Source organism: Rosa chinensis, chromosome 7 (assembly GCF_002994745.2).
Source record: "Rosa chinensis cultivar Old Blush chromosome 7, RchiOBHm-V2, whole genome shotgun sequence".
Taxonomy (NCBI): Eukaryota; Viridiplantae; Streptophyta; class Magnoliopsida; order Rosales; family Rosaceae; genus Rosa; species Rosa chinensis.
The window spans coordinates 1,561,252-1,587,157 of record NC_037094.1 but is presented as its reverse complement, the minus strand read 5'-3'; the positions used below and the strand labels follow the sequence as shown (position 1 = coordinate 1,587,157).

Here is a 25,906-nt window from a genome sequence, read left to right as displayed (position 1 = left end):
ATGACCACTAAACTATAATCCGTTCAATACTTTAATTCACCGATTTTATAAAATATACCAACTTTTATCACTCACATTTAATTCAGCAATTTAATTTAGTTATTGTCATCTAATATATCGTTAAACTCCATTAAATTTGAGGATATTTCAGTCCGATCAGTCAAGAAACAAAACCAGTTCATTTATTGTTTTTTAATTTCTATTTTAGGTCGAGCATGGTCGAGTTTGAAACCCAATGAAAATTATTTATATCATCTTTACTAAAATCTCTATCTTTTTTTTTTTTTCTGTCAAGTAAAAGATTTTTACGTATCAAAATGAACAGAGTAATTAAATTGAAAGACGGTATCTAAGTTAAGCAACAAAAGTGACAAATCTATAAAATAACCAAAAAGTCGAAATGGTGTGACTATTTGTGTAACTTTGTATATCTATAAAAAAATGAGAGCTTCAACTCATTCTAGAGGTCGAAGAAGATCTTGAGAGCTCAAGCAAGTTTTGAGTAGTGAAAATTTGAGATAAAGGTTGAATCTTTGAGCAGAGAATGAGTGAAGCTATCCAAAACTCGAAGCCAAAGCGCGAGAGCGATTCCGGGGATTCAAGCTCAGTTGCAAAGAAGCTGAAAATCGATCAAAGCCAAAACCCAGAAGTTGATTCGAGTGGAAGTGAGGCAAATTCAGATGCGAGGGAAATGGGTTTTGAAATCGAAGCTGAGGTAGCAGAGGATAAGGGGTTAAGGCACGCCATGGAGGACGCGTGGGTTCTGCTCTTGGATGCGAGCTTGGGTTTTCAGGGAAACTTGAGGTTCTTGACGCTTTGGTTTTGCTTATTATGCTCAGTTTTGGGTTTGGTATAGTATTGTGAATGAAGTATTGTAAGGTGTTTGGTAAAGTTTCGAACTTTGGATGTTTCAGGTGTGCACATTTTGCGATTTATGATGGGCATGGAGGTCGATTAGCTGCAGAGTATGCTCAGAAGCATTTGCATTCGAATGTGCTTTCGGCTGGATTACCACGTGAGTTGGTCTGTTTACTTGGTCTGATTTCATGTATATGTTAAGGCACTTGATAGCTTATAGTGAAATAATCATATGATTTGATGACAATTAATTGGTAAACAAGATTTCATTGATGAAACCGATTTAGGGGGTTATCGGAAAAGTATCATAATGCTTGAAAATTATAGTATTACCTTGTTAATTTCATGCATGCACAATGTGGTTAACTCTTATGCGGCATTGATGTCTGACTTACTGTATTGACAATTTGCATTCCTGGAATCTGTTACTTCGAGTCTAATTGGATTCTGTGGTGTTGCAGTTGAATGTGAAAGCAGCTAAGAAAGCCATTCTTGATGGTACGAATTTACTATGCAACTTTGCAAGATATGTTCTTTTTTTATCGTATAGTACTTCATCCATCTTTGGATTGCTTCTTAGTAGGTGATATGTATTTGAATTTCCCTAATTTAGGTTTTCGGAAAACTGATGAGGCTATTCTTCAAGAAAGTGCTGCAGGTACAGATTTAATCTTCTATCCTCTGTTTTGAATTTCTCTTGTTTTGATGATCCTGTGCTGCAAGGATTGCATCACAAACAGTTACTCATCACATCTTTTGTGTATCCATATATTCATCCATCTACTTTTGTTGGTCAAATCTTTTGTCCTGAAAATAAGTAAAAGAATCCAAAACTATTTAATGGGCTAATGTTGTATGATGTCCTTATTTTTTGGCTTTATATTGTGTCAGGGGGATGGCAAGACGGTGCTACAGCTGTATGTGTTTGGATATTAGGAAAAACAGTAAGTTTGCTTCTGTTTGTATTGAGAAACAATATTAAAGTTTCTAATAAAGAATGATAGATGACAATTCAACTCTCTTTCCAAGTAGATGACTATGATGTTCCTATAAGAAGGTAATGGCACCTTGTATTTGATTGTAATGCTACTGGATGTTTCTAGGTATTTGTTGCTAATATTGGGGATGCAAAAGCTGTGGTAGCAAGATCATCTCCTGTTGATGCATTGCAAAATGGTTCTGATGAAGCACGTCTTTTGAAGGCCATTGTTTTAACAAGAGAACACAAAGCCATCTATGCACAGGAGCGTGCTCGTATTCAGAAGGTAAGGGCAGTATTTATGTAAAACATTGTTGGGTTCAGTTTCTAGGGAAGTAGTCCTTGTGTACCTTCTTTACTAAGCACTATATGATTAATAAAAGCTGATAAAAGGACTATGATTTTCATATGTGATTTTCATATGTGGTATTGCTATTTGGTGTCTGCTACTTTGTGGGGAATGGTGTTTTAGTTCTTCATATGAATGCAGAGAATTAAAGCAGATTCAATAGTGGGATAATATTATTTGAGTCCAAATAAAAATATTGCTAATGTATTTCATTTCTAGCCTAGATTACTTTTATCTATATCAGTCAAATGATTTTGTACTCCTCTCTGCTTGAAACATGCTGGTGTCATCAGGCTGGTGGTAGTGTGAGTTCAAATGGACGACTGCAGGGTCGCCTTGAAGTTTCTAGGGCCTTTGGAGATCGCCAGTTCAAAAAGGTGTTAATTTTTTTTTTTTCAGACGCTTTTCCCTGTACTTAAATGATTCATCTGTTTTCAATCCAGCAAAGAACATTTTCTATCTAGAAAAAGTTTAAACCTGCAAAGCATGATTTTGGTGTTAATAAACATTGCTCATGTCACTGTAAAAGATGAAAAACTATATGGATTATTATTTTGAAGTATTGAGTTAAAACTCATACCATCTATTGGTTGTGTCCTCCTCTTTCTTTGGGGCCAATTACGTTGTATTCTTCCTTACAACATGTGATTGAATTGCTCGTTCTGTGAACTCTGTAATTGCAGTTTGGTGTTGTTGCTACCCCAGATATTCATTCATTTGACCTTACAGAAAGAGAGCACTTCATAATTCTTGGTTGCGACGGCCTCTGGGGGGTATGCTTTCCTTCTTTACTACTACTTCACTAGAGACAACCCTAGAGTATTGAAGTCTTTCCTTAACATTTAAAATGTTAATCAAACATCTTTTTTCCATATTGGGTGTTACTCTTTAGATTCCTTTGTTTTTGAACAATAAGATATTTCTAAATTCGTTACAGGTAATTGGACCAAGTGATGCTGTTGATTTTGTTCAGAAACAGTTGAAGGTTAGAGAAAATATTCTTCTTAGTGGTCATTCTGGCTTGCACTGGATTTTGAATATATAGGTCCACTGGTCAGATAGGCAGCCCTTCTACTTTGAACTAAAGTCACTCTGCCATTCTTATTTTTTCTCTCTGTGGTCTGATTTCCTTGTAAATGATCTGTCTGCAATCTGCAGGAGGGACTACCTGTTACGGCTATTAGCCGCTCTCTAGTAAGAGAAGCTGTGCGTGAGCGGCGCTGTAAAGATAACTGCACGGCAATCATAATCCTATTCAGGCACAAGTAATTCCAGGCGCCAACTCCATATTGAAAGGAATACTGTCTACCTGTACCTGTTATGAAACACAATATGGGCTCTTGTGTGTGTCTTTGGTTGTATAAGCTGACTAATTGTTGTCCATTGGTTAGTTGTTCAGTGATGAAGTGACCTGAATTTTTGATAAATGCAGCCATGGATTATTGTTGTAGAACTATAGCTGAATATTTATTGATATCTGATCCCAGCTTAAGCTTTTATGCTGTAAGTTTGGACTTTGGACATCAGCTACATTTACTTGTATGAAGTCTCCCATTGCTATCACATTTTGCTACGTTATCTATTAATTTGTAGAGAAGAAAGGCATTGGTTACGGCTTGACAATAAGTTACTTTGATACGACACTGTCTTCTATTAATGTTTTTTGAGTCCATTTGTCGAACATGTCTTTTTTGCCTACAATTTTTGCAAGTAAACAATGTATTTGTGTTGTATGTGTTATAATGTACCGTAGGGTTCAAAATCTAGACCGTTCATTTGCCTTTTCAAATGCAAGGAGGAGATTCTAATGGACCCGTTGTCCTATGAACTACTTGCTGCACGCTTTCAATTTAACTCACTGACAGAGTTATGACTGGAGTACACGGTTTCAATTTAACTCACTGACAGAGTTAATGACTGTCCCTCTAAGGATGAGAGATATAACTATACCTGCATCTCAATAGTAGTCCAAAACCTTCACCCAAAAAACAGGCCATCATAGTTTGAACGTTTCAGTTTCCAAAAGAAAGTTTGAACCTTTGAACAGAGATGGCCACAATGTCACGCCCAATGGCTTCTCGGAGCAAGAGAGAGGGAAGAGGACATGCCTTCCCGGTGGACTCTCCAAGCTTCTGCTTGAAGATTGTTACTGCTGTGGATCTCCAAGATGGGAAGGTAATTTTGAGCTTGAACCTCTGCCTTTTAACTTTGTCCCATGAGCCAAAGCTTGCAAATCTGGTAGTAAAACTGTAAAAACGTGAATTTGCCTCATTTCTTAGCTTCTTTACCTTAAAAGTTGAAACCTTTTCAGTTAATTTTTGCTTCATTTCTCAATTGTTGTCAGCTTGAAAGTTGCATGTTTTTACTCTCATTGTTTGGCAAGGAAAAAAAAAGAAAGAAGAAAGAATTCATCTGCTTGATTACTGAACTTTTTTCAGCTTGAAACCAGAAACTTTTTTTTTCTTAAGACAAAAAGAAGAAAAAAATAACATGTAAGAGAAGAAGTTGATTTTTTTTTTATGAGAGCTAGAGAGAATTTCATTCATAATGTATAATTGTATATGAAAAAAACTCGGTCTTTTTAAAGAAGGGATTTTATATCTGCTTGGTTTCTGATATTTCATCAACGTGAAAGCTGAAAACTTTTTTGTTCTTTTAGGGGAAAAAATGCGGTTTTAGTTCATTTCTCATGCCCCATCTAGACCTTTACATGTTTTATTCTCTCATTTAGAAGAATGGAGCAATTACATGCTTTTGTTTGCACTTTGCAGTACTCTTGTTTAGTCTTTATTAATTTTGTAGCATTCTATCGAGTCTGCGGCTTGATTAAGCAATACGATCAGACATGTTGATCATTACATAAACATTACTAAGTTCATCTTGATTGATTTGCATACCCTTCGTCTTGATCATTGAATGATGATCACTGCATGTGTACATTGATGTTCCTGAATGCTGTAATTGCATGCACATATCAATTTTGGGAAGCTATATATGAATTTCAGGAACTTCCAGAGCCAGCTGTGAGGAAGTATGGGAATTGTATGGCAGACTCCATATTCCTCAAGGTTCCCAATTGCGGAACATCATGGCCAATAGAACTGAAAAAAACGATTCGTGGTAGCCGAATCTGGTTACAAAAAGGATGGGAACAGTTCACAGACTTTTACTCCATAGACCAAGATTACTTCATAGTGTTCAGCTATGAAGGCGAACATTCTCATTTCCAAGTACACATTTTCCACTGTAACAATATGGAAATGGATTACCCAATTCGTGGAGGAGGTACGTATTAAAATAAGTTTGTGCAAGTCAGTAACCATTTAGAATTTTTATGACAATTTTAACTGGGATGCATACTTCATGGTATTAATCATGGGAATCAAACAGGAGCTGGTGGATGCATGTCTACACCCAATTTAAAAGGTAGCTCCTTTCCCTCTGCATCATCTGTTGGTAGAGACCAAAACAATGACAACCAACATGACTTTTATGGAGCTAACAATTTCATATTCGGGGACAAGCCAAGTTTTCGGATCACAATGACTGAATCATACTTGTCAGCTATATTGGTAAGCTAGCTTCTCTCAACATAGCCAGGTTGTATAATGAGAGAAATCAATGTGTTGGATACACTGGATAATGTGTTTACTATTTCCTTTTCTCATATTTGCAGAGAGTACCTTCGTATTTCACCATCGAACATCTGTGTGAAATAGGGTCTTATTCCGATGTGACCTTACAAACTTCAGGTGAGAGAACTTGGACTGTTCATTGTACAATCGACAAAAGTAGGCGAAATGGAAGATTCAATGCTGCTGGTTGGAGAGCATTTGTGCAGGACAATCAATTGGAAGCAGGTGATGATTGTCTGTTCCAGTTGATAGGCGAACGTAAGCTCAAAGTCTACGTATACCGAGCTAAATGAAGGCTATATATATCAACCTGACTCTGTACTGAAACTACATTGGTAGCCCGTAGCCTATGACTAGTTGATGTTGTATTGATCTTTATGTGAAGAAGTTGACGTTTCCAGCTTTTGTGAACTTGATGTTGTTTCCAACCTTATGCGAAGATGACCTCTATTAGCACTATTATCTATTTGCTAGTGTTCGATTGATGTTGTTGAATTAGTGTCTGATTTCTTGTTTGTTTCTCAAGTTGGTAATGTTGCTGAATGGACTCATTTCTCGTCATGATTTATGGTCATGGCCTCTCCAACTTCAAAGCCAATTAAGAGCTCAAGAACACTCATGAGCTACCAAATTCGGTCAGTACAGGACAATTCTATCACGCTGAACATGCATGTTGAATGAACAGCAAAGTTCATTTCATTGATATGAATAGAGTTGCACCCCTTAAACCTAGAATACTCCACCTTAAACTACACGTTACTTATTCAATAAATAGTTATTTGTTTTCATAGTTAGTAAAATATGAGACGTGTATATAAATTACATTAAGGTGATAAGACTGAAGGGACTACGCTACATCTCGTGCCTCACCACCTATATGGTACATGAAAAAGTACCTACTTGCATCATTCAATAAAGTTCATCTAACAAATCGCCGAAAAAAAACTGCAAAATATTTTTAATATTTCAATTCTTATATTGTTAATTTATCTAGTTTGTTCCGTTCTTAGTTTATTTAGTCCAGTAACAAACTAACCGATGCAAAATATAACTAAAAAAAGAAACGTAAAACCTCACGAGTTCTACGTACGCAAGTCCAAACCGGTTTGCAGCAGACGCAAAATTACTAACAGTGTATATATATATATATATATATTTTTGTTCGATAAGATAAAAAGAATTAAAAAAAAAAGAGAGAGAAAAAAGAGAGAGGGAGAGGAAAAAGAGAGTCCAGCTCTAGAGGTGGTGACGCAGAGGGTGTTAGCGCCACTTCTTCTCAACCTTCCCCATAAACCCAACCAACCCGTGTCATAAACCCTAATTTCAGCAAATGCCACCCTAACTTCCCCAACTGAAAAAACCCACTCCCCCTAACTCCCACCATGCCTTACTCCGCCTTCTTCCACCGCTCTATAATAATCCGCACCACCTCCACCGCCATGTCCCTCAAACCCCGCCACCACCACTTCTCTCTCCTCCGGCCGCCGTCGCTCCTCCTCCTCGGATGCTTCATGAACACCAACGGCCACTACCACACTCACCCCGTCACCGGCCTGCTCAAATGGAGTTCCTCCGGCTGCTGCCGTCACGCTGACGTCACTTGCCTGGCCTCCTCGTCCTCGTCGCGTGCGGCGGAGAGGACGGATTGGAAGCAGCGGCGGAGGAGCGTTGCGGCCGTGCCGGCGTGGTACCAGCAGCAGCAGAAGCAGGGGTATGGGAGGTTTGCGTACCAGGACGAGTCGGGTAGTGAAGATTCGGACCGGGAGTTCGGGTCGGGTCAGAGCTCTCGCCGGGAGATGGTTAGTCTTTCTCTGCTGGATTTTGGTTAGAGCAAAATTGGATGGAGTTTTGTTTTCGGAGTTGCGAAAACGAGTTCATTATTGCTGCATTTCCATAATGGATAGTGTGTTGATTGATTATAGAGCATTGTTCTAAGCACTGAAGCCTGGACCTTTTTATTTCAATTTACTGCCTTTCGATGTAAATGTGGCGCCTTTTAGTAGTTAAGTACAAGTTTGTATACTCGAATTGAATTGAAATGCTAATGCTGCTGTTGATATTTATGCATATGATGGTATTTAGACTGGTTCGACCATTGACAACATCGATGAGTGGAGATGGAAGTTAACCATGCTTGTTCGCAACAAAGATGAGCAAGAAGTGGTGTCGAGGGACAGGAAGGACAGGCGTGATTTTGATCATCTTTCAGAACTGGCAAGAGGGATGGGTTTATATAGGTATATTTTCTCTCTAGATGAGAAGTTTATATAGCTTTATTAGTTCAGTAAGTCTGCATATTATATACACGCATTTTTGCTGTATTCTATCTCCTTTTTCTGTTATCTGATTTTGAAATTTCTCAAGCAGCCATCAGTATTCAAAGGTTGTAGTCTTTAGTAAAGTCCCGCAGCCAAATTACAGACCTGATCTGGATGATAGGCGACCACAAAGAGAGGTACTTTCTTGCATGCTTATAAATTGACAGTCTTGCATGTAATTCTTTGTGACCATTATATTGTTCTAACTTTTTGAAGCATTTATAGGTTGTCTTACCTTTTGGACTGCATAAAGATGTTGATGCTCATCTCAAAGCTCATCTTTCTCAAAAGCCAATCAGCAGAGGAAATTTATCGCATACTTCAATGTCAAGGTCAAATAGTAATGGAAGTATAGCTAAAGACGGGGGACTCTACGAGCAGGAGGAGCCCTTGATACAGAATAGTGTTGCCATGGAGAGAATTCTTCAGCAGAAAAGCTTGCGATTGCTCAATAAGCAACAAGAATGGCAGGTCATTGCTCTTCCCTTTTGCCATAGTTGTGCAAGCTAGAAGTCTGGCCCTTTTACATTTGTTTATCTTTTTTTATTTCTTATAAGCATCCATGTTAAAAAAAAAAAAAAAAAATCATCTTTTACAGGAATCCATCGAAGGTCAAAAGATGCTTGAACTTCGTAGAAGTCTGCCTGCATATAAAGAGAAAGATTCCTTGTTAAAAGCCATATCCGAAAATCAGGTAAGTTATGATTTTTGATTTTTAGAACTGTTTATGGTCGATTGCTTTTGCTCCTTAATATGGTTGCTTTCCCCATTGTTTAGATAATCTTATACATCCTTTTTTAGGTATAACTTTAGTTAAACTATTGTATCAGCATTAAGCAGTGTACTGTTTGGTTAATTTCTCTGTGTATTGGTGGTTAACTGAACAAACGTTTCTGATTGTGAGCAGGTCATAGTTGTCTCAGGTGAAACAGGTTGTGGTAAAACTACACAACTTCCTCAGTACATTTTAGAATCTGAGATTGAAGCTGGTCGTGGAGGTGTCTGTAGTATTATTTGTACTCAGCCTAGACGAATATCTGCCATGTCTGTTTCTGAAAGAGTTGCTGCAGAACGAGGGGAGAATCTGGGGGAATCAGTGAGTTCTTAATGTCATTGTTGTTTTCTTCAAAGTTTTAATCTTGCCATAATCCTTTTTTATTTTCAGCTAGGATTGTTGATCATTTAACTTTTTCTGGCTAATCTGAATTTACTTTTTTTCTTTCTTTTTTCTTAAAAGGTTGGTTACAAAGTTAGGCTGGAAGGAATGAAAGGGAGGGACACACGGCTTCTTTTTTGCACCACAGGCATACTATTGAGAAGATTACTTGTCGACAGAAAGTTGAGAGGTGTTACACATGTCATTGTTGATGAGATTCATGAACGTGGAATGAATGAAGGTAATTTTTGAATTTATCTTTGTTGATGGGTTTTCAAACGTTACTTTTAGTAACCTTTTGCATTTGTGTCAGATTTTCTTCTTATCGTTCTGAAAGAACTTCTCTCTCGCCGTCCTGAGTTGAGATTGATTTTGATGAGTGCAACCTTAAATGCTGAGCTTTTCTCCTCGTACTTTTATGGTGCTCCAATGATCCATATACCTGTAAGTCCAGGGAACTAGTTCATCAATTTCTTTTTTGTTGTTTTATATATCCTTTGAAAGAGATGTGATTTCCTCATAAGGTATGCTGGACTAACTTTTAATTGGGGATTGGGCTTTGCTTACAGGGTTTTACATACCCGGTCCGAGCACATTTTCTGGAGAATATTCTAGAAATGACTGGATATCGGTTAAATCAATATAATCAAATTGATGATTATGGTCAAGATAAGACGTGGAAAATGCAGAAACAAGCTCAAGCTTTCAAAAAGAGGAAGAGCCAAATTGCTTCTACCGTTGAGGTATATAAAAGTTTTGTATCGTAATTTTCTTTGCAAGTCTAGGATTTGTATTTTGACTTTTCTGTGCCTTCTTAAACAGGATGCACTTGAAGCTGCTGACTTTAGGGAGTACAGTCCAAGGACTCAGGAGTCTCTGTCCTGTTGGAATCCGGACTCCATTGGTTTTAATCTCATTGAGCATGTGCTTTGCCACATAGTCAGGAAAGAAAGGCCTGGTGCTATTTTGGTTTTTATGACTGGTTGGGATGACATAAACTCCTTGAAAGATCAACTCCAATCTCATCCCCTTTTAGGAGATCCTAGTAGGGTCCTGCTGCTTGCCTGTCATGGTTCCATGCCTAGCTCTGAACAGGTGCTGTCACTGTTCTTTAGTCTTGTTTTCAATGGATATAGTTATACTACCCCGTTCTAGTGATGAAAAACCTATGGATAAAAATTCATCAAATTATCCATATATATTGGGATTCTCCATCCATCAAAAGATGATGAAGGTTTTTGTCTAAAATGATATGCTAATCATGGGTTTGCATGGTTCAGATTTATAAAAACTTTGATCAATGAAATGTATCGAGTCTTATGACTGTATCGGTCCTAAACACTCTATTGTGACGATCACTGTTACTGTATTGGGGTTACTTTTTTTACCTTATTACTGATGATTTGTAATTTAATCCAAAATTTATTAAAACATGATCCCTTAAGACAGCCTAATTGAGTTGTTAGTTCTGCAAAAGAATGTCATAATCAGTGAGCTACTACAGCTTCACACATGTTGGATAAATCTTTTGAAGTCACATTTAAACAATTTAACGTGGAACTTATCACTTTTGTTTTGTTCATTCTTCCCAGTTCATAGTTTCAGTAGGGTGGCATTGGTTTGTGTTCTGACATGTAGTCTTTGATCTTTAGTAATAATTTCTCTATTGCTTTTGTAAACAGAGGTTGATATTTGATAAACCAGAAGATGGAGTTAGGAAAATCGTTCTGGCTACAAACATGGCTGAGACCAGTATCACTATCAATGATGTAGTATTTGTGATTGATTGTGGAAAGGCGAAAGAAACATCATATGATGCACTCAATAATACTCCCTGTTTGCTTCCATCCTGGATATCAAAGGCTGCTTCCCGGCAAGTAAGACAGTTTTGAGAGATTCAATATTTAAACTAGTTGATGCAATTTCAAATGAACGACTTCTAACTTCTCTCATGGGGCTTAGATTTATCCTCTCTTTCTCTCTCTCTCAATAGTTTTTTAGGTTGATAGTTTGTAAACTAAATAACCTTTGCTGTGCTCAGTTTTTCTTTTCCTTCTTAAAATGTACCTTTGTATTTATTCATTCCACTTGTGAAGACTTACTGAAAGTAGCAAACAAGTTTCAGATTGGTTTTAACATACTTTAGTGAGTAAATCTGGGAACCTAAAATCTTGTTTACTGTTATGATGTTATATAATGTTATCTTGTTTGCAATTTACAATTATATTTTAAATGGATTTGCAATATTAATTTAGTTTCTCAAATCTATAGAGAAGAGGAAGAGCCGGTCGTGTTCAACCCGGCGAGTGTTACCATCTATATCCCCGATGTGTATATGATGCCTTTGCTGATTATCAATTGCCTGAACTTTTGAGGACGCCTCTGCAGTCTCTATGTTTACAAATCAAGAGTCTACAACTTGGAAGTATTTCTGAGTTCCTTTCTAAGGCACTGCAGTCACCGGAACCTTTGTCGGTAAATTCCTATCTGCATCCTCTTGAGTATTTTCTTTACCATAGGATAATTTTGTCAAATTCTTTTGAACTTTCATAACTGCTGTGCAGATACTCATGTTTGTTTTCTGAGTTTTATTTCTTTTTGTAGGTTCAAAATGCTGTTGATTATCTGAAGATCATAGGGGCTTTAGATGACAATGAAGATCTCACAGTATTAGGTGATGAATAACTGTTATTCCGCAGTATTATTTTCAAAGCTGTTTTCAAAAATTGCAACTGGTTTGTCTGCAAGTAGCTAGCTTAAATATTGATTGTATGCTCTGCAGGTCGCCACCTGTCAATGCTTCCTGTTGAGCCAAAACTTGGGAAAATGCTCATATTAGGGGCTATCTTCAACTGTTTAGATCCAATAATGACTATTGTTGCAGGCCTTAGTATGAGAGATCCATTCATGATGCCATTTGACAAGAAGGATGTGAGTATGACATATTGTTCTTGTCAACAATTTTGAAGTTTTAATTTGCTCTGTTGTGTATTTGGTGATGTCTCCCCTACCCCTGGTGTGCCAACATATTGTGCTTTTTGTAGTTTGTGAAAAATGTTTTCCCACTTTATACTGAATTAGATGTTGACGTTTATACTTCATCTTCAAAGTATTGGATATGCAATGAATAAGATTAGTTGGTCATTATTCAATACCTGTATTGGCAGATCTTGGCTTCCCATTATTTCATAGGAAATCAACAAGCATGGGTTGTCGAGTAACTTTTTTATTTTCAATTGTTGCAGCTTGCGGAATCGGCGAAAGCACAATTTTCTGGCCGTGATAGCAGCGATCATCTGGCTCTTATCCGAGCATATGATGGTTGGAAAAATGCTGAAAGATCGCAAGCTGGTTATGAGTACTGCTGGAGAAATTTTCTTTCTGCACAAACTCTAAAAGCCATTGACTCTCTTCGGAAGCAGTTCTTCTTCTTGCTCAAGGATGCTGGTTTGGTTGATCACAACATTGAGAACTGCAATACATTGAGCTATGATGAACAGCTTATCCGAGCAATCATCTGTGCAGGATTATTTCCTGGAATATGTTCTGTTGTGGTAAGTCAGTATGCATAGCTTACAATGTTGGTGTATTTTTATTTTTGTAAAATCTTTCTGGCACATAAGAAGAAATTCATAGTTCCTTGTAGTTGTCTCTTTCTCTGGGTGAGGTCAGAGAAAAGGTGTCATAAGTTTAATCGAGCAAAAAGAGTGATAGAAGGTGTCTGTAGTCCTTACATCAAGTTCTCTTATTCATTTGCATTACTGGTTTGCTTGAAGATGGCTTGGTTTTATCTCATATATGGTGTATGATGTGTGCAATTGTGTTCCACAGAACAAAGAGAAGTCGATTTCGTTGAAAACAATGGAAGATGGACAAGTACTTCTATACTCGGTAGTTTCTCACCTTTGGCTACAGCCCTACATGCTTGTTTCTTTGTGGCATTGATTTCAATTATTCCTTTTTGATTATGCATCATTCTTCTGATATCTTGATAATAATTGTGGATCTGCAAAACAGAATTCTGTCAATGCTTCGGTGCCTAAAATTCCATATCCATGGCTAGTTTTCAATGAAAAGGTGAAAGTGAATTCAGTATTCCTTCGGGATTCAACCGGCGTATCTGATTCGGTGCTCCTTTTGTTTGGAGGCAACATTTCCAGGGGTGGACTGGTAGGTTCATTAACTTTGCTTTGCTCGTTTCTCCAAGTTCTGTTATTGATGAAAATATGCTAAATACTCCTACTTGGTTTGGTAGGATGGGCACCTGAAGATGTTGGGAGGATACTTGGAGTTTTTCATGAATCCTGCATTAGCAAATACATATGTTAGCTTAAAGAGGGAACTTGAGGAACTGATTCATAATAAGGTTTGTATTTAGCTTCGCCATCTTAGCTCTCGAGTTCAATGCACTTGCTATACATGTTGTTTGGTTTTGCTCCCATGTCACAGTTCTCTGTCTGACACACACACACACACGCGCATCACTCAGTTTATAGCTAAATGCTAACATGGTGATGTGTTCTTTCAAAACAGCTTATAGATCCCAAATTGGATATGCAATCTCATATTAACCTCCTATCAGCCCTAAGATTACTGGTCTCTGAAGACAGATGTGATGGTAGATTTGTCTTTGGTCGCAAGATGCCAGTACCCTCAAAGAAGATAACGAAAGAGTTAGGTCCAGGCACCTTGAGGGTTGGCGATAATGGTAAAAGCGGGGGTAACAATTCCAAAAGTCAGCTGCAAACATTGCTTGTCAGAGCAGGACATGAAGCTCCCACCTACAAAACAAAACAACTGAAAAACAACCAGTTTCGGTCCACAGTGATATTCAATGGGTTGAATTTTGTAGGGCAGCCTTCCAATAGTAAGAAACAAGCAGAGAAGGAAGCAGCTGCTGAAGCTGTGCTCTGGTTAAAGGGCGATAACCATTCATCTTCCACAGATATTGACCATATGTCAATGCTTCTAAACAAGAGTAGAAAGAAAATCCATAAAACGACCTCATTTGATAGCGCTAAGTGGAGTTGAGCATTATTTTTGCATATAGTGGAGTTAAGCATTGCTTTCAAAGAGTTGCATTAAGCCTTGCTTTTCTTAGGATGGAGTAAAGCATTGAGCAGTAACAATGACAAGCTGCTGGAGGCCGGTCTAACATGAAAGGTTTGGGTGAATGAAATTTGATTGTGAATCTTCTCAGGTGATGAACTGCCACTAGTCTAGAAGCTACATCAGAATAAAGGATTGGTGATTGATTACCTTTACGGACCGATCTTTGGAAAGGGGTAATAGATTATATTCTTTTTAGGCATACCACCCATATTTTTGGAAATGGGTGGTTATGCACATTCTTTGTGGAGCACGAAGAGGTACCTTGGCTGTTGAAGTTGTAGATTATTCTACTCAGTATTTTCTGCAGGTTACAAAGGATCACATGGATCTTTGCCTGCTACTGTGCCAATGAGCTGCCCGTTTGTATATATAGGTTTTGGAGACCGCAGTAAGAGCAAAGTGAGGGAAGTCCTTTGTTTTCTACTAAAGAGGTATCTGTAAAGCAACAACTCATTATTGTCACTTATATGTTATTTTAGAGGAAAGGAACCTTGCACTAGAACTTGTGGCTAGACGACAAACACCAGTGGGGTTCCGAGTTAGGAAATATATAAGGCTTGGTTATTCATTTCTATCAATCCATTACTTTTTTTATTTCGCGTCATTTCTCTCTTTTCAACTCCACTCCATGTTTGAATGTTTGCTTGATAGTCACATAGTAAAACAGCGTTCTTATCATATAAAACCGTGTTGTGTAGAGGTTTCAATTGTTGCATTCTCGCCGTACAACTGACCGAGCAAACACATTAGTGCTCTCCATCTGCTAAATGCTCTCATTGAGTCTATATAATAGAGTAAAAGAAGAGCACATTAAGCTATATGAACTGCATTTCAACTTTTGTTGACTCTGGTACACAAATCACATAAGCTTATTAGCGAGCTCTTGACTAATGGCATTATCTTCTTAAAGGAAAAGATTTCGGGAGGAGCTTGTTACGACTAGAAAATAAGCAACTGATTACTGATGCAGAAGCTCCAGGGCTTTTAACAAAGTCGACCTAAGCCTATCGACATCAAGCTTTAGATTCTGTCTTTTCAGAATTCCAAGTCAAACTCTCTTCCCATCCCCTTTTTTTTTTTTATTCAATTGGGGTTCACTTTCCAATATGCTCTCCTTGCTTATCTTGTATTCCAAATACTTCAGATTCATATCTCTTGAAGGCTCTCGGAAGTAGTTTGCTGCAGTCCATTCGAATCCTCCTACAGGAAGTATTTGAATAAAAATTGCATTTTCAGGATGGAAAAGAATGTTTGCAAGGCCAGCTCCATGGAGTCCCATTAACACATCACTAGAATTCACAACTTCTGCGATTTTTGACATGTTTTTGTCAGCCTCTGCAACAGTTACCTCATATCCCAAGCTTCTAGCCATCCTAGTAATTTCCTCTGTATTTGTGAAAGACCTCGTTCTGCTTCTAGATATGATCAGGAGTCGGGGTTTTTTACGTTGAACATCTCGGATTCTGATTGCATTAGCTTTGTTCAAGGAATATGTGTTTCCTAGGAAATCTCTTTCATAGAATAGGAATATAGTGAAGGATCAAGGATCAGATCCTTGGGATGTCGTTTAAGGCCAACTGTTGTGATTGGGAAGCAATGGACTACATCTTCATCAATGTTAATAGCCTCATACTTGGATGGTCCTTGTAGTACTGCTTTGTCCTTTGTAATCCACCAAGATCGTTTGTCAGTGATAAGAAATTGAACTTCTCCATCATATTTTTGAGAATTAATATAGAGCGGAATAACCACATCAGCAAATTCATGGAAATGGTTTCCTGTATATCCTCCAGTTGAAAACAAGATGCCTGGAACAGTGTGATTTCGTGTACATTGAGGCATTTCCTGGAAACTAGTTACTTGTTGCACTGACCATTTTCGTGTATCCCTCATTGCCCTTTTATCTTCTTTTCGAGCATATGGTCTTATTGTCCAGGAGCTATTCCATTTCCTAGATCCATTTCAGATGAAACAATAAACACTGGAGCCGATTTCCCATCCACCCGAACATCCTTTTTGATCTCGCAAAACACATTTCTCCATCCCTTAACATTGCAAATCAGCTCCAAATTCTTTGTCACAACTTCTGCAACTGAAAATGAACATTTTCTTAGACGATCAACCTAAGTAATGTTACTGTATAGTCAGAAATAATGTACATTTGGCTAGACAGGTTTCCACTATAACTCTCTTGATAAGTGATGCTAGCTAGTACTTGATAGTGCTATGCATATTTCATAATAATATAAGCAACTGGAAAAGAGGTAGTGTCTTACTATTTGTCTCTGCATCTGGTTCATGTCTCTCATTTTCCCGTAGACCAAAGTCTCCTACTTCAAGACTGACATCTATAATATCTTTCGATTCCCATCTCCCAGTCAAGTTCACCTTTGAATACTGACAGCTGCAAGTTCACTGTGAGTAAATGAAAGTTTTACATCAATGTAGCAACTAAAAATCATGTAGAGTACTTCAGTAAGAACTTAAAACTTCCAACAAAACGTCATGTTAACATAGACTAATAGCAAAAGAAAGAGAATCAATGACATACAAGCTGGTCGAATCAGACCAAGCTCGAGCACTATGCGAAAGCATAATGCTATCAGGAAGAAACAAGGAAATGCTCCATATCTTAGTCTCTTCTGCTCAAGCCGATGAATGCTTCTGGAAATCACTGAATCATACTTCATTTTTACTGAAACAACTATAATTTAACACTAAAAATGTTATTCAGAAAGCCATTTTGCATATATATTGAAGCATTGGTTTTGATAAGAAATTATAATACATTTCAATTTCTCCTTACTTGGTCAGAGTCAAACAATGTGTGCCACACTCCCACATAAGTTTAATATATTATGAATGAAATTGTTTAAAAAAGAAGAAGGAATAACATGCGTTGGAACTTCGATTAAACAATGCCCTACTGCTGCAAAAGCTCAAGGGCTTTTAACAACGTGGGTTTAAACCTAGTGACATTAAGCTTTACATTTTGTTTGTTCAGATAGATTGACTTGAATACCATCCACCCTTGTTTTCCAATTGAGATGGGGTCAGTAAAAACTGCATGATCAAGTGGGTATTGCTGTATCAGTGTGCTCTCTTCATTGCTTATCTTATATTCCAAATACTTTAGATTCATATCCTTTGCTGGCCCTCCATAGTATGTTGTCGAAATCCATTGGAACTTTCCAACTGGAATTATCTGGATAAAAATTGCATTTTCCGGTAGGAAAAGCATGTTCAAAAGACCAGCTCCATGAACTCCCATCATCACATCACAAGAATTCACAACATTTGCAAAATTTGACACATTCATGTCAGCCTCCGCTACAGTTACCTTGTACCCCAAGTCTCTTGCCATCTGAGTTATTTCGCCCGTATTTGTGAAAGACCTTGTTCTGTTTCTTGATATGATGAGAAGCCGAGGCTTTTTTAGTTGATGCTGTCCATCTCTGATTTTGATTGCATTGGCTCTCTTTAATGAATAAGTGGTTCTTAGAAACCCTCTGAAGTCTTTCATAGAATATGAATATCTCAAAGGATCAAAGGTCATTTCCTTGCGAGATGTTTTCAGGCCAACCGTTACGCTTGGAAAGCAATGGACTTGTTCTAATTCTTTGTCAATGTCAATAAGCTCATACTTGGAAAGTCCTTTTAGTATTTCTTGGAACTTTTGAATCCACTTAATACGATTCTCAGTGATAAGGAACTGAACTTCTCCGTTGTATTTTCGAGAAGTAACATAGAGTGGAATGATCACATCAGCAAAGTCATGGTACTGATTTAATGTATATCCACCAAGAGAAAACAAGATGGCTGGAACACTATGATTTCTGGTACATTTAGGGATCGATTCCTGGTGATCACCAGTACTTACTTGTTTCACTGACCATTTCCTAATGAGGCTTATTGCTTTTACATCGTCTTTTCGAGCATAAGGTCTTATATTCCATGAGTTATTCCCAGCTTCTATCACATTCTCCCTTTGAGATGAAACAACATACACTGAGGACACTTTTCCATTGACCCGAACATCCCTATTCTCAATCTCGCAGAATTCAGATCTTGGTTCCATAACATTGCAAATTGGTTCTGATATCTTTGTCTCACTGAGGGCTAGCATTTTGAGATCAACACCCATTTGGTACAGCTGCAAATTCACTGTGAGAAAATCAAAGGTAGTTTTCAATATATGGCTACTCAAAACCTATCACCATGTGCAGCATAGTAATATTAGTATGTATTCGAAAAATATTGACATAGACAATTAAGTGTGGAAGAAGAAAAGATGGACATACAAGTTGGTATATTCATATTGCTAGGTTTGAGTAGACTTGACAAGCACAGTGCTATGAGTAAGCAGCAAGAAAATGCTGCAAATTTTCTCTTCTGCAGAATCCCATTAAATCTTCTGGCAAGTGTTGAGTCAAACTTCATTGTTGCAAGTCTAAAACTCTTCTCAGAATGCTAAATGAAAGGCTATTTTAAAGCCAAAACATATGGTATTCTCAATTCAACTATAGGCAATTTGTTGAAATTAAACCTGAAATATAAGGATGCAATGTATGACTAAAGAATTCAACAAACTAACAGGAAGCTATGTAGATTATAATTCCTAAAATGACACAACCGGCGGTTCAAGTAACAAATTAACAAAATTCCAGAGAACATATCAAATCAAACTAACGTGGAATAGTTCTGAATTTGTCATAATTAAAAAAAGATTCCTAATCCAGTGTATGCATTTGCTTATTCACTACATTTTCTTAAGTAAAATGTATGGCTAAAAAGTTGAATTGCATCGGAAACAGTTGGAAGATGGAAAGTAGTTTATACATACTCGGTAAGTTTCTGGTCTTTGCAACATTCAGTGTGATTGGCTACATTAATTAATTCAGTCATTCTGTATTGACTGCTGATGATGATGCATAATTATTCTATTAATCAAACTTTTGTATTGCATCGATGAAATTTCGCAATTGTGAATTAGTAAAGAAAAAGCTACAATGTATTTATGATGTCAACTCTGAATCTTCATATGGCACAAGAAACCCAAATGAAAATTGCAGAATGTTTGTTTACAGGATGACAAAAGGAGAGATGACTGATATGGGGAGTTTGGCCTGGTCTGTATGTTATTCATCAGCTTTGGCTTTTGTCTATCATACCTTTCCCTTAACTGGTGTCCTGGTCATTTGAGTTTTGGAATGATCAATACCAACCACTTAATGTGTTCCACGTTTCTCATGTAGTAAAAGACTAAAAACCAAATCTGTTTAATATCTCTGAACTATTCTCATTGCATTGGCTATAACATATGTCAGTTGTTGGGTTATTATCATGAGTAAGTGCTAGAGTGTCTTCAAATTTTCATAAATTCTTCTCCGTCAAGTTCTGTATACAAAAGTGACATCTCAAACAATGATATCAAACACAAGGAATGGTAAAGTACTACATGAAGTAACATGACCTAGAAGACCTTAACTGTTCCCTCTACAAACTAAAAAACGACTTAATGACCTACTGAGGCAGAAGCTCAAGGGCTTTCAACAAAGCGGGTTTAAACCTATTGACATTAAGCTTTACATTTTGCTTATCCATAAGGATTGACTTGAATGCTTTCCACCCCTGTTTCGCAATAGAGTAAGGGTCAGTAAAAACTGCATGGTTAAGTGGCTATTGTTGTATGAGTGTGCTCTCCTCATTGCTTATCTTATACTCCATGTACCTGAGATTCATATATATCCTGTGAAGGGTTTCCAAAAGCTGTCTTTGCAGTCCATTCATACCCTCCAAATGGAAGTATTTGGATCAAGATTGCATTATCAGGAAGGAAAAGAATGTTGGTGAGGCCAGCTCCATGAACTCCCATCAACACATCACAAGAATTCACAAGCTGTGCAAATTTCGTGACGTTCATGGCTACAGCCTCTGCCACACTTACCTTGTACCCCAAGCTTCTTGCCATTCTCCCAATCTCTCCTGTATTTGTGAAAGACCTTGTTCTCTTCCTTGGTATGATGAGAAGCCACGACTTTTGGTGCTGACCATCCCTGACTCTAATTGCATTAGCTTTCTTCAAAGAATAAGTTGTCCTCAGAAACTTTCTGAAGTCTTTCATGGAAAGAGAATAATTTGAACGATCATTAATGGTCAGCTCCTTTTCATGTCTTATGAGGCCAACAGTTATGCTTGGAAAGCAATGGACTACTTGTTCTTTGTCAATGTCAATGAACTGATAGTTGGACAATCTTTTTAGTACTTCTTGGAACTTTTTAATCCACCATAGTCTTGTATCCGTGATTAGAAATTGAACTTCACCCTTATATAGTCCAGAGGTAATAAAGAGTGGAATATATCACCACATCAGTGAAGTCATGGAAATGGTTTCCAGTGAATCCTCCAGTCGAAAACAAAAGGGCAGGAACACTATGATTCTGAGTACATTGAGGGATTTCCTGGTGATCAGTACTCAGTGGTCTCACAAACCACTTCCGAGCGTGACTCATTGCTGTTGCATCTTCTTTTCGAGCATAAGGCCTTATAGTCCAGGAGGTATTGCCATCTGCTAACATGTCCATTTGAGATGAAGCAACAAAAACTGAGGATGACTTTGCAGCCACCCGAACATCCGTGTTGATCTCACAATATTCAGTTCTCCTTTCCTTGAAATTGCAAAATATTGGCTCCAATTTCTTTGCCACAACTTCAATAACTGCAAAAATGGATATTCGTGTCATGAACTTCATCAATTGCAATATTTACTCAATTAATTTTAATGCATTAGTTCCTAGGCCAGGGTTCTTACTCTGTCTTGTGATGATCCTCGTCGCCTTTTCTTGAATTGTTACTAGTAGCACTATTGGGAGTACTGCTGGTATTTTGCAGCACTGCTTCAGAATTTTGTACTGCCCAAGTTAGTAGAATCAAATTTCTAGGCTTGAATACTGTAGAAAAGCACAGTGCTATGAGTAGGCAACAAGAAAATGCCGCATATTGTAATCTCTTCAGCACAAGGCCATTAAAGCTTCTGGCAAGTATCGAGTCATACTTCATTGTTCACTAAAACTAGTATCATACAACAAAGTACTGAAAATTTTAATTGAAAAGCCTTAAAATATGATATATACTCTCAATTCAACTATATATGCAGTTTGTTGAATCAAACCTGAAATATATGGATCATGCATGTTTATACAAAAACCAAAGTAAAAGGAAGGCAAGTAAATACATACAAAGACATAAATAAAATCCTAAAATAACAGCAACCAGTTCAACAAATTAACAATATTATAGAAATCAGATCAAATCAAATTACAGTGGAATAGTTCCTAAATTTTGCATAAAAATGATGGATATTTCACTGTATATTTTCTCATCTATGTTATATTATTTAGCAATATGTATGGCTAGAAATTTCAGTTGCATTGGAAACAATTAAGAAGGAAAGCAGTTCTATACAATTGTACATACATAGTAACCAACTTTCTTGTCCTTGCTACATTCAGTGTTTCCTGGTGGAATTGGTTTAATTTAGTAAAGTTACTTATTATGTTTTAAATTAGTTAGTTATTCTGCTATACTAAATACTAATCATAACTTTTGACTGCAGCAACAAAAATTTAATAAAAAACATAGAATGACGTCTATTATTGTGAATCTCTATATGGCACAAGAACCCAAATGAAAAATGCAAAATGTTTGTTTAACATGATGACAAAGGAGAGATGGGGGCTTTGGCCTGGTCTGTATTTTATTCCATCTGCCTAGCTTGGCTTTTGTCTATAATACCCTCTTCTATAACTTGTGATTCCTAGTCCATTGGGTGTTTTAAAATGAGTATATACCAAACACTTAATCTGTTCTATACTTTTCCTTAGTAAATTAAAGACTATAATCATTCAAATCTATTTGATATTTATGCACTGTTCTCTCTCATTGCATTATATATGTATATCATTTAAGTCATTTGTTATCACAATTAAGTACCTGCTAGAGAGTCTTATAAATTTCATGATGCTCCTTCCTCAAGTTCTATACAAAAGGGACCTCTCAAACAATGAGATGAAACACTTGGCTAAAAAACATAGACAAAACGGAAAAGAATTACATGAAGTAACATGACCTAGAGGAACTTGTTTCCTCTAGAAATCAAACAATGACCTACTGATGCAGAAGCTCAAGGGCTTTTAACAAAGTGGGTTTGAACCTGTTGACATTGAGTTTTACATTTTGCTTATCCAAAAAGATTGACTTGAAGGCTTCCCACCCCTGTTTTCCAATAGAGTAGGGGTCAGTAAAAACTGCATGGTCTAGTGGGTATTGCTGTATTAATGTGCTCTCCTCATTGCTTATCTTATACTCCAAGTACTTGAGATTCATATCCTGTGAAGGCTCTCCAAAATCGGTCGCCGCAAGCCATTCAAACCCTCCAACAGGAAGTATTTGGATGAAGACTGCATTTTCCGGAAGAAAAAGAATGTTTGTGAGGCCAGCTCCATGAACTCCCATCAATACATCACAAGAATTTACAAGTTCTGCAAATTTTGCGACGTCCATGCTAGCTTCTGCCACACTTACCTTGTACCCCAAGCGTTTTGCCATTCTCATAATTTCTACTGTATTAGTGAAAGACCTCGTTCTCTTCCTTGGGATGATCAGAAGCCGAGGCTTTTTGCGTTGACCATCCTTGACTCTAATTGCATTAACTTTCTTTAAGGAATAAGTTGTCCTCAAAAACTTTCTGAAGTCTTTCATAGAAAGAGAATACTTTGAAGGATCATTGATGCTCAGCTCCTTTCCGTGTCGTATGAGGCCAACGGTTATGCTTGGGAAGCAATGGACTACTTGTTCTTTGTCAATGTCAATGAACTGATAGTTGGACAATCCTTTTAGTACTGCTTTGAACTTTTCAATCCAAAATGGTCGTATATCCGTGACAAGAAACTGAACTTCACCCTTGTATTTTCGTGAAGTTATGAAGAGAGGAATCACCACATCAGTGAAATCATGGAAATGGTTTCCGGTGTATCCTCCACTCGAAAACAAAATGGCTGGAACATTATGATTCCGACTACATTGAGGAAATTCCTGGTCATCAGTACTTGCTGGTCTCACAAACCATTTCCGAGCGTGACTCATTGCTGTTGGATCTTCTTTTCGAGCATAAGTTCTTATAGTCCAGGAGCTATTGCTAGCTGATGACATCTCCAGTTGAGATGAAGCAACAATAACTGAGGAGGATTTTCCATCAACCCGAGCATCACCGTTGACCTCGCAATATTCAGTTCTTGGTTGCTTGACATTGCAAATAATTGGCTCCACACTCTTTGTCACAACTTCAACAACTGCAAAATGAATATTTAAATCATTAGCTTTCAAGAACTGCAAAATATACTTGAAGCTAACTTAATGCATTAATTTCTTGTGAAGGAAATTTTAGAGAACATACTCTTTGTTTCTTGATCATCATCGTCACCGCTGCTTGAAATGGGACTAGTAGTAACACTGTCTGTAATGCTTTCATTTTTCTGCTCTTGTTTAGAATCTTCTACTTCATCTTCATGAATAAGACTCGCATTTTTGAACTCTTCAGTCTTTATGATGCGATCAACTTTAGTTTTGATTACATGCTCAGAGCTGTTTGATTCCTTGTTCGACTCCATTAGTGCCAGTATCTTGTTTCTGACACCAAGTGATCGCTGCAAATTCACTGAATTAAAATGAAATACATCAACATAAACTTCATGCATGTTGATTACAAAGAATAATTTACATATATAGTACACAAAATGCTGAAGAAGAAGACATGGAAAAGGACATACAAGGTGGTAGAGGATTCAAACTGGGCTTTAGCACTGTGCAAAAGCACAATGCTATCAACAAGCAGCAAAGAAATGCTCCATATCCTAATTTCTTCTGCTCATGCCGACTAAAGCTTCTGGCAAGTATCGAATCGTACATCATTTTCACTCTGTAATATAATACTACACTAACTCTATGTACGTACGTACTCAAATTGCTGACTAATTAAAAGGCCATTAACTTCTGCATATGAAAGCTAGCTACAGGCCTTATATTTTGGTGAAGAAGATGATGATCATTACAAACTAAGACACGAAGACTAAGCAAGAATGACCTCCCTCTAGCTAGCTTAAGTCTTGAGAGGATTGAGTAGCTAGATGGTGAAGCATGCAAGACTTAAGTGGAGGCCATTTTGTATATATGTCAAATATTGGAGGAAGTTGGAGGTGCATTTTCTATAAAATTGTTGCACCCCACGATTTTTGTTAGCTTTGATTGTCTAGTAGATTCTCCAAAACTAAAAAAATAGATATTACGAAAGGGACATTTTGGTTGACTGTTGTGACAAACATGTATCTTTCTTCCATGATTGGTTTTGAATTTCGTAACACTTAATCTGCCGGCCGTGGATTCCATCGTTACTTGAAAGCTGCAAACCAACTACGATCGTAGATCTAATACGTGATTTTCTACACCGATAAATTCATAGAGATTTGAGAGTGACAATGAAACTTTGATAGCAGCTGTACAAAGGTGTGGGGAGGATAACTCTCTACTAGCTAGTTGATACGAAGGCCTTTATGAAAGATACTCCGGTCCTGGTGTTCATGCTAGTCATGTGTATTGAGAAGCAAATGTCATAGACTTGCTCACCTTGCTAGTGCTATTGATGAGAAGTATGTGTGGTTAGGGAGTCTCTCGATATCATTGGGGATGTGCTTTTCGACGTAATTTAGGCACTATGCCCCTCCCCCTATATGCTTTCAATTCACATGAATAAATTTAGTATTGGATTCCCACTATGTGTAGCGCCACGTACCTAATTTTTATTTTTTATTTTCAAAAGAGTGTCATCCGTGATTATCACTTTAATTAGCATAAATCTAGACATTTAGCTCAAAATTTATGGTGGGCTGTGAGATTTCTCAACAATTTCATCACATGAGAATTCATTATCAAATCATATAAATCAGACGGAGTCATTCAAGTTCAACATATGAGTGTTTCACATGCCTAGTAATATGAGTCTGAAAACATGATTGGAAATGCAATTGTTCGGTAAATTGATATTATGTCAAAATCTAGATTTTAAAATCAATTGGAAATAGACGAAGAATTGCTTAAATTTTCCAACGTAATTGAGCCTAATCGAGAGTCTCAAAAGCAAGATGTTAGTTTAAATAATCAAATGATCAACAAGATAATAGTTCATCTCATGGTGAAAAAATGTGTCGGTCACGAACTGATCGAAAATTCTAGAGGGGAGGAAATTGCTGAGGCATGCATGTCTATATGCATACAAAACTTGATATGGTAGATTAGGAGAAGGACATTTTAACAATACATTTTGTCTCTCTATTTTGGTGGGCAGCATGACGAGGCTGAACTTGGTGAACTTTGCAATTTTAAAATGGTTCTTTGGGTGTTTCGTTTTTTCAAGCAATACGTGTGTGTGACTTAACAATAATTTAT

General features: G+C 37.3%; 6 protein-coding genes and 1 pseudogene across 10 annotated transcripts; 3 read left to right on the top strand and 4 right to left on the bottom strand.

Annotated features, from left to right (window-relative positions):
• The first annotated feature begins 399 nt into the window (after positions 1-399).
• Positions 400-3,772, top strand: LOC112178707 (probable protein phosphatase 2C 8). 3 transcript variants are annotated; one of them, XM_040509913.1, is made up of 10 exons: positions 400-804; positions 915-1,023; positions 1,320-1,356; positions 1,442-1,516; positions 1,750-1,802; positions 1,962-2,123; positions 2,480-2,563; positions 2,870-2,959; positions 3,124-3,239; positions 3,345-3,772. In XM_040509913.1, the coding sequence occupies exons 1-9, from the start codon at positions 545-547 to the stop codon at positions 3,229-3,231; spliced, it is 978 nt and encodes a 325-aa protein (XP_040365847.1). In that variant the 5' UTR covers positions 400-544; the 3' UTR covers positions 3,232-3,239; positions 3,345-3,772. The 3 variants fall into 3 exon arrangements, with proteins under 3 accessions (XP_040365847.1, XP_040365846.1, XP_024172666.1); XM_040509912.1 differs by having other exon boundaries at positions 405-804; positions 3,124-3,171; positions 3,345-3,749; XM_024316898.2 differs by having other exon boundaries at positions 406-804; positions 1,472-1,516; positions 3,124-3,171; positions 3,345-3,749.
• A 177-nt stretch (positions 3,773-3,949) lies between these two features.
• Positions 3,950-6,308, top strand: LOC112180335 (putative B3 domain-containing protein Os04g0346900). Its single transcript, XM_024318867.2, has 4 exons — positions 3,950-4,361; positions 5,192-5,471; positions 5,577-5,758; positions 5,863-6,308. Exons 1-4 carry the CDS (start codon positions 4,236-4,238, stop codon positions 6,112-6,114), a joined length of 840 nt encoding a protein of 279 aa, XP_024174635.1. The 5' UTR covers positions 3,950-4,235; the 3' UTR covers positions 6,115-6,308.
• Positions 6,309-7,011: 703 nt separating this feature from the next.
• On the top strand, positions 7,012-15,001 carry LOC112176873 (DExH-box ATP-dependent RNA helicase DExH3). The gene is made up of 19 exons (XM_024314976.2): positions 7,012-7,620; positions 7,904-8,058; positions 8,189-8,276; positions 8,365-8,610; positions 8,738-8,833; positions 9,047-9,235; positions 9,377-9,536; positions 9,609-9,739; positions 9,865-10,038; positions 10,118-10,390; positions 10,978-11,172; positions 11,567-11,770; positions 11,900-11,969; positions 12,078-12,226; positions 12,541-12,849; positions 13,127-13,186; positions 13,313-13,465; positions 13,551-13,661; positions 13,829-15,001. Exons 1-19 carry the CDS (start codon positions 7,204-7,206, stop codon positions 14,324-14,326), a joined length of 3,678 nt encoding a protein of 1,225 aa, XP_024170744.1. The 5' UTR covers positions 7,012-7,203; the 3' UTR covers positions 14,327-15,001.
• A 92-nt stretch (positions 15,002-15,093) lies between these two features.
• Positions 15,094-17,124, bottom strand: LOC121050545. Of its 2 annotated transcripts, none has more exons than XR_005803313.1 (3): positions 16,959-17,124; positions 16,684-16,822; positions 15,094-16,499 (listed from the first exon to the last, which is right to left on the bottom strand). XR_005803313.1 is itself a non-coding variant. In XM_040510938.1 (3 exons), the coding sequence occupies exons 1-3, from the start codon at positions 17,000-17,002 to the stop codon at positions 16,333-16,335; spliced, it is 339 nt and encodes a 112-aa protein (XP_040366872.1). In that variant the 5' UTR covers positions 17,003-17,124; the 3' UTR covers positions 15,094-16,332. The 2 variants fall into 2 exon arrangements, 1 of the variants encoding a protein (XP_040366872.1); XM_040510938.1 differs by having other exon boundaries at positions 16,684-16,811.
• A 187-nt stretch (positions 17,125-17,311) lies between these two features.
• LOC112175610 (beta-1,2-xylosyltransferase XYXT1) lies at positions 17,312-18,551 on the bottom strand. Its single transcript, XM_024313311.2, has one exon. It carries the CDS (start codon positions 18,549-18,551, stop codon positions 17,331-17,333), a length of 1,221 nt encoding a protein of 406 aa, XP_024169079.1. The 3' UTR covers positions 17,312-17,330.
• A 1,287-nt stretch (positions 18,552-19,838) lies between these two features.
• On the bottom strand, positions 19,839-21,159 carry LOC112176262 (annotated as a pseudogene).
• Positions 21,160-22,426: 1,267 nt separating this feature from the next.
• Positions 22,427-24,621, bottom strand: LOC112179214 (alpha-1,3-arabinosyltransferase XAT2). 2 transcript variants are annotated; one of them, XM_024317561.2, is made up of 3 exons: positions 24,235-24,621; positions 23,862-24,122; positions 22,427-23,757 (listed from the first exon to the last, which is right to left on the bottom strand). In XM_024317561.2, the coding sequence occupies exons 1-3, from the start codon at positions 24,374-24,376 to the stop codon at positions 22,574-22,576; spliced, it is 1,587 nt and encodes a 528-aa protein (XP_024173329.1). In that variant the 5' UTR covers positions 24,377-24,621; the 3' UTR covers positions 22,427-22,573. The 2 variants fall into 2 exon arrangements, with proteins under 2 accessions (XP_024173329.1, XP_040368000.1); XM_040512066.1 differs by having other exon boundaries at positions 23,862-24,111; positions 24,235-24,328.
• Positions 24,622-25,906: the final 1,285 nt, after the last annotated feature.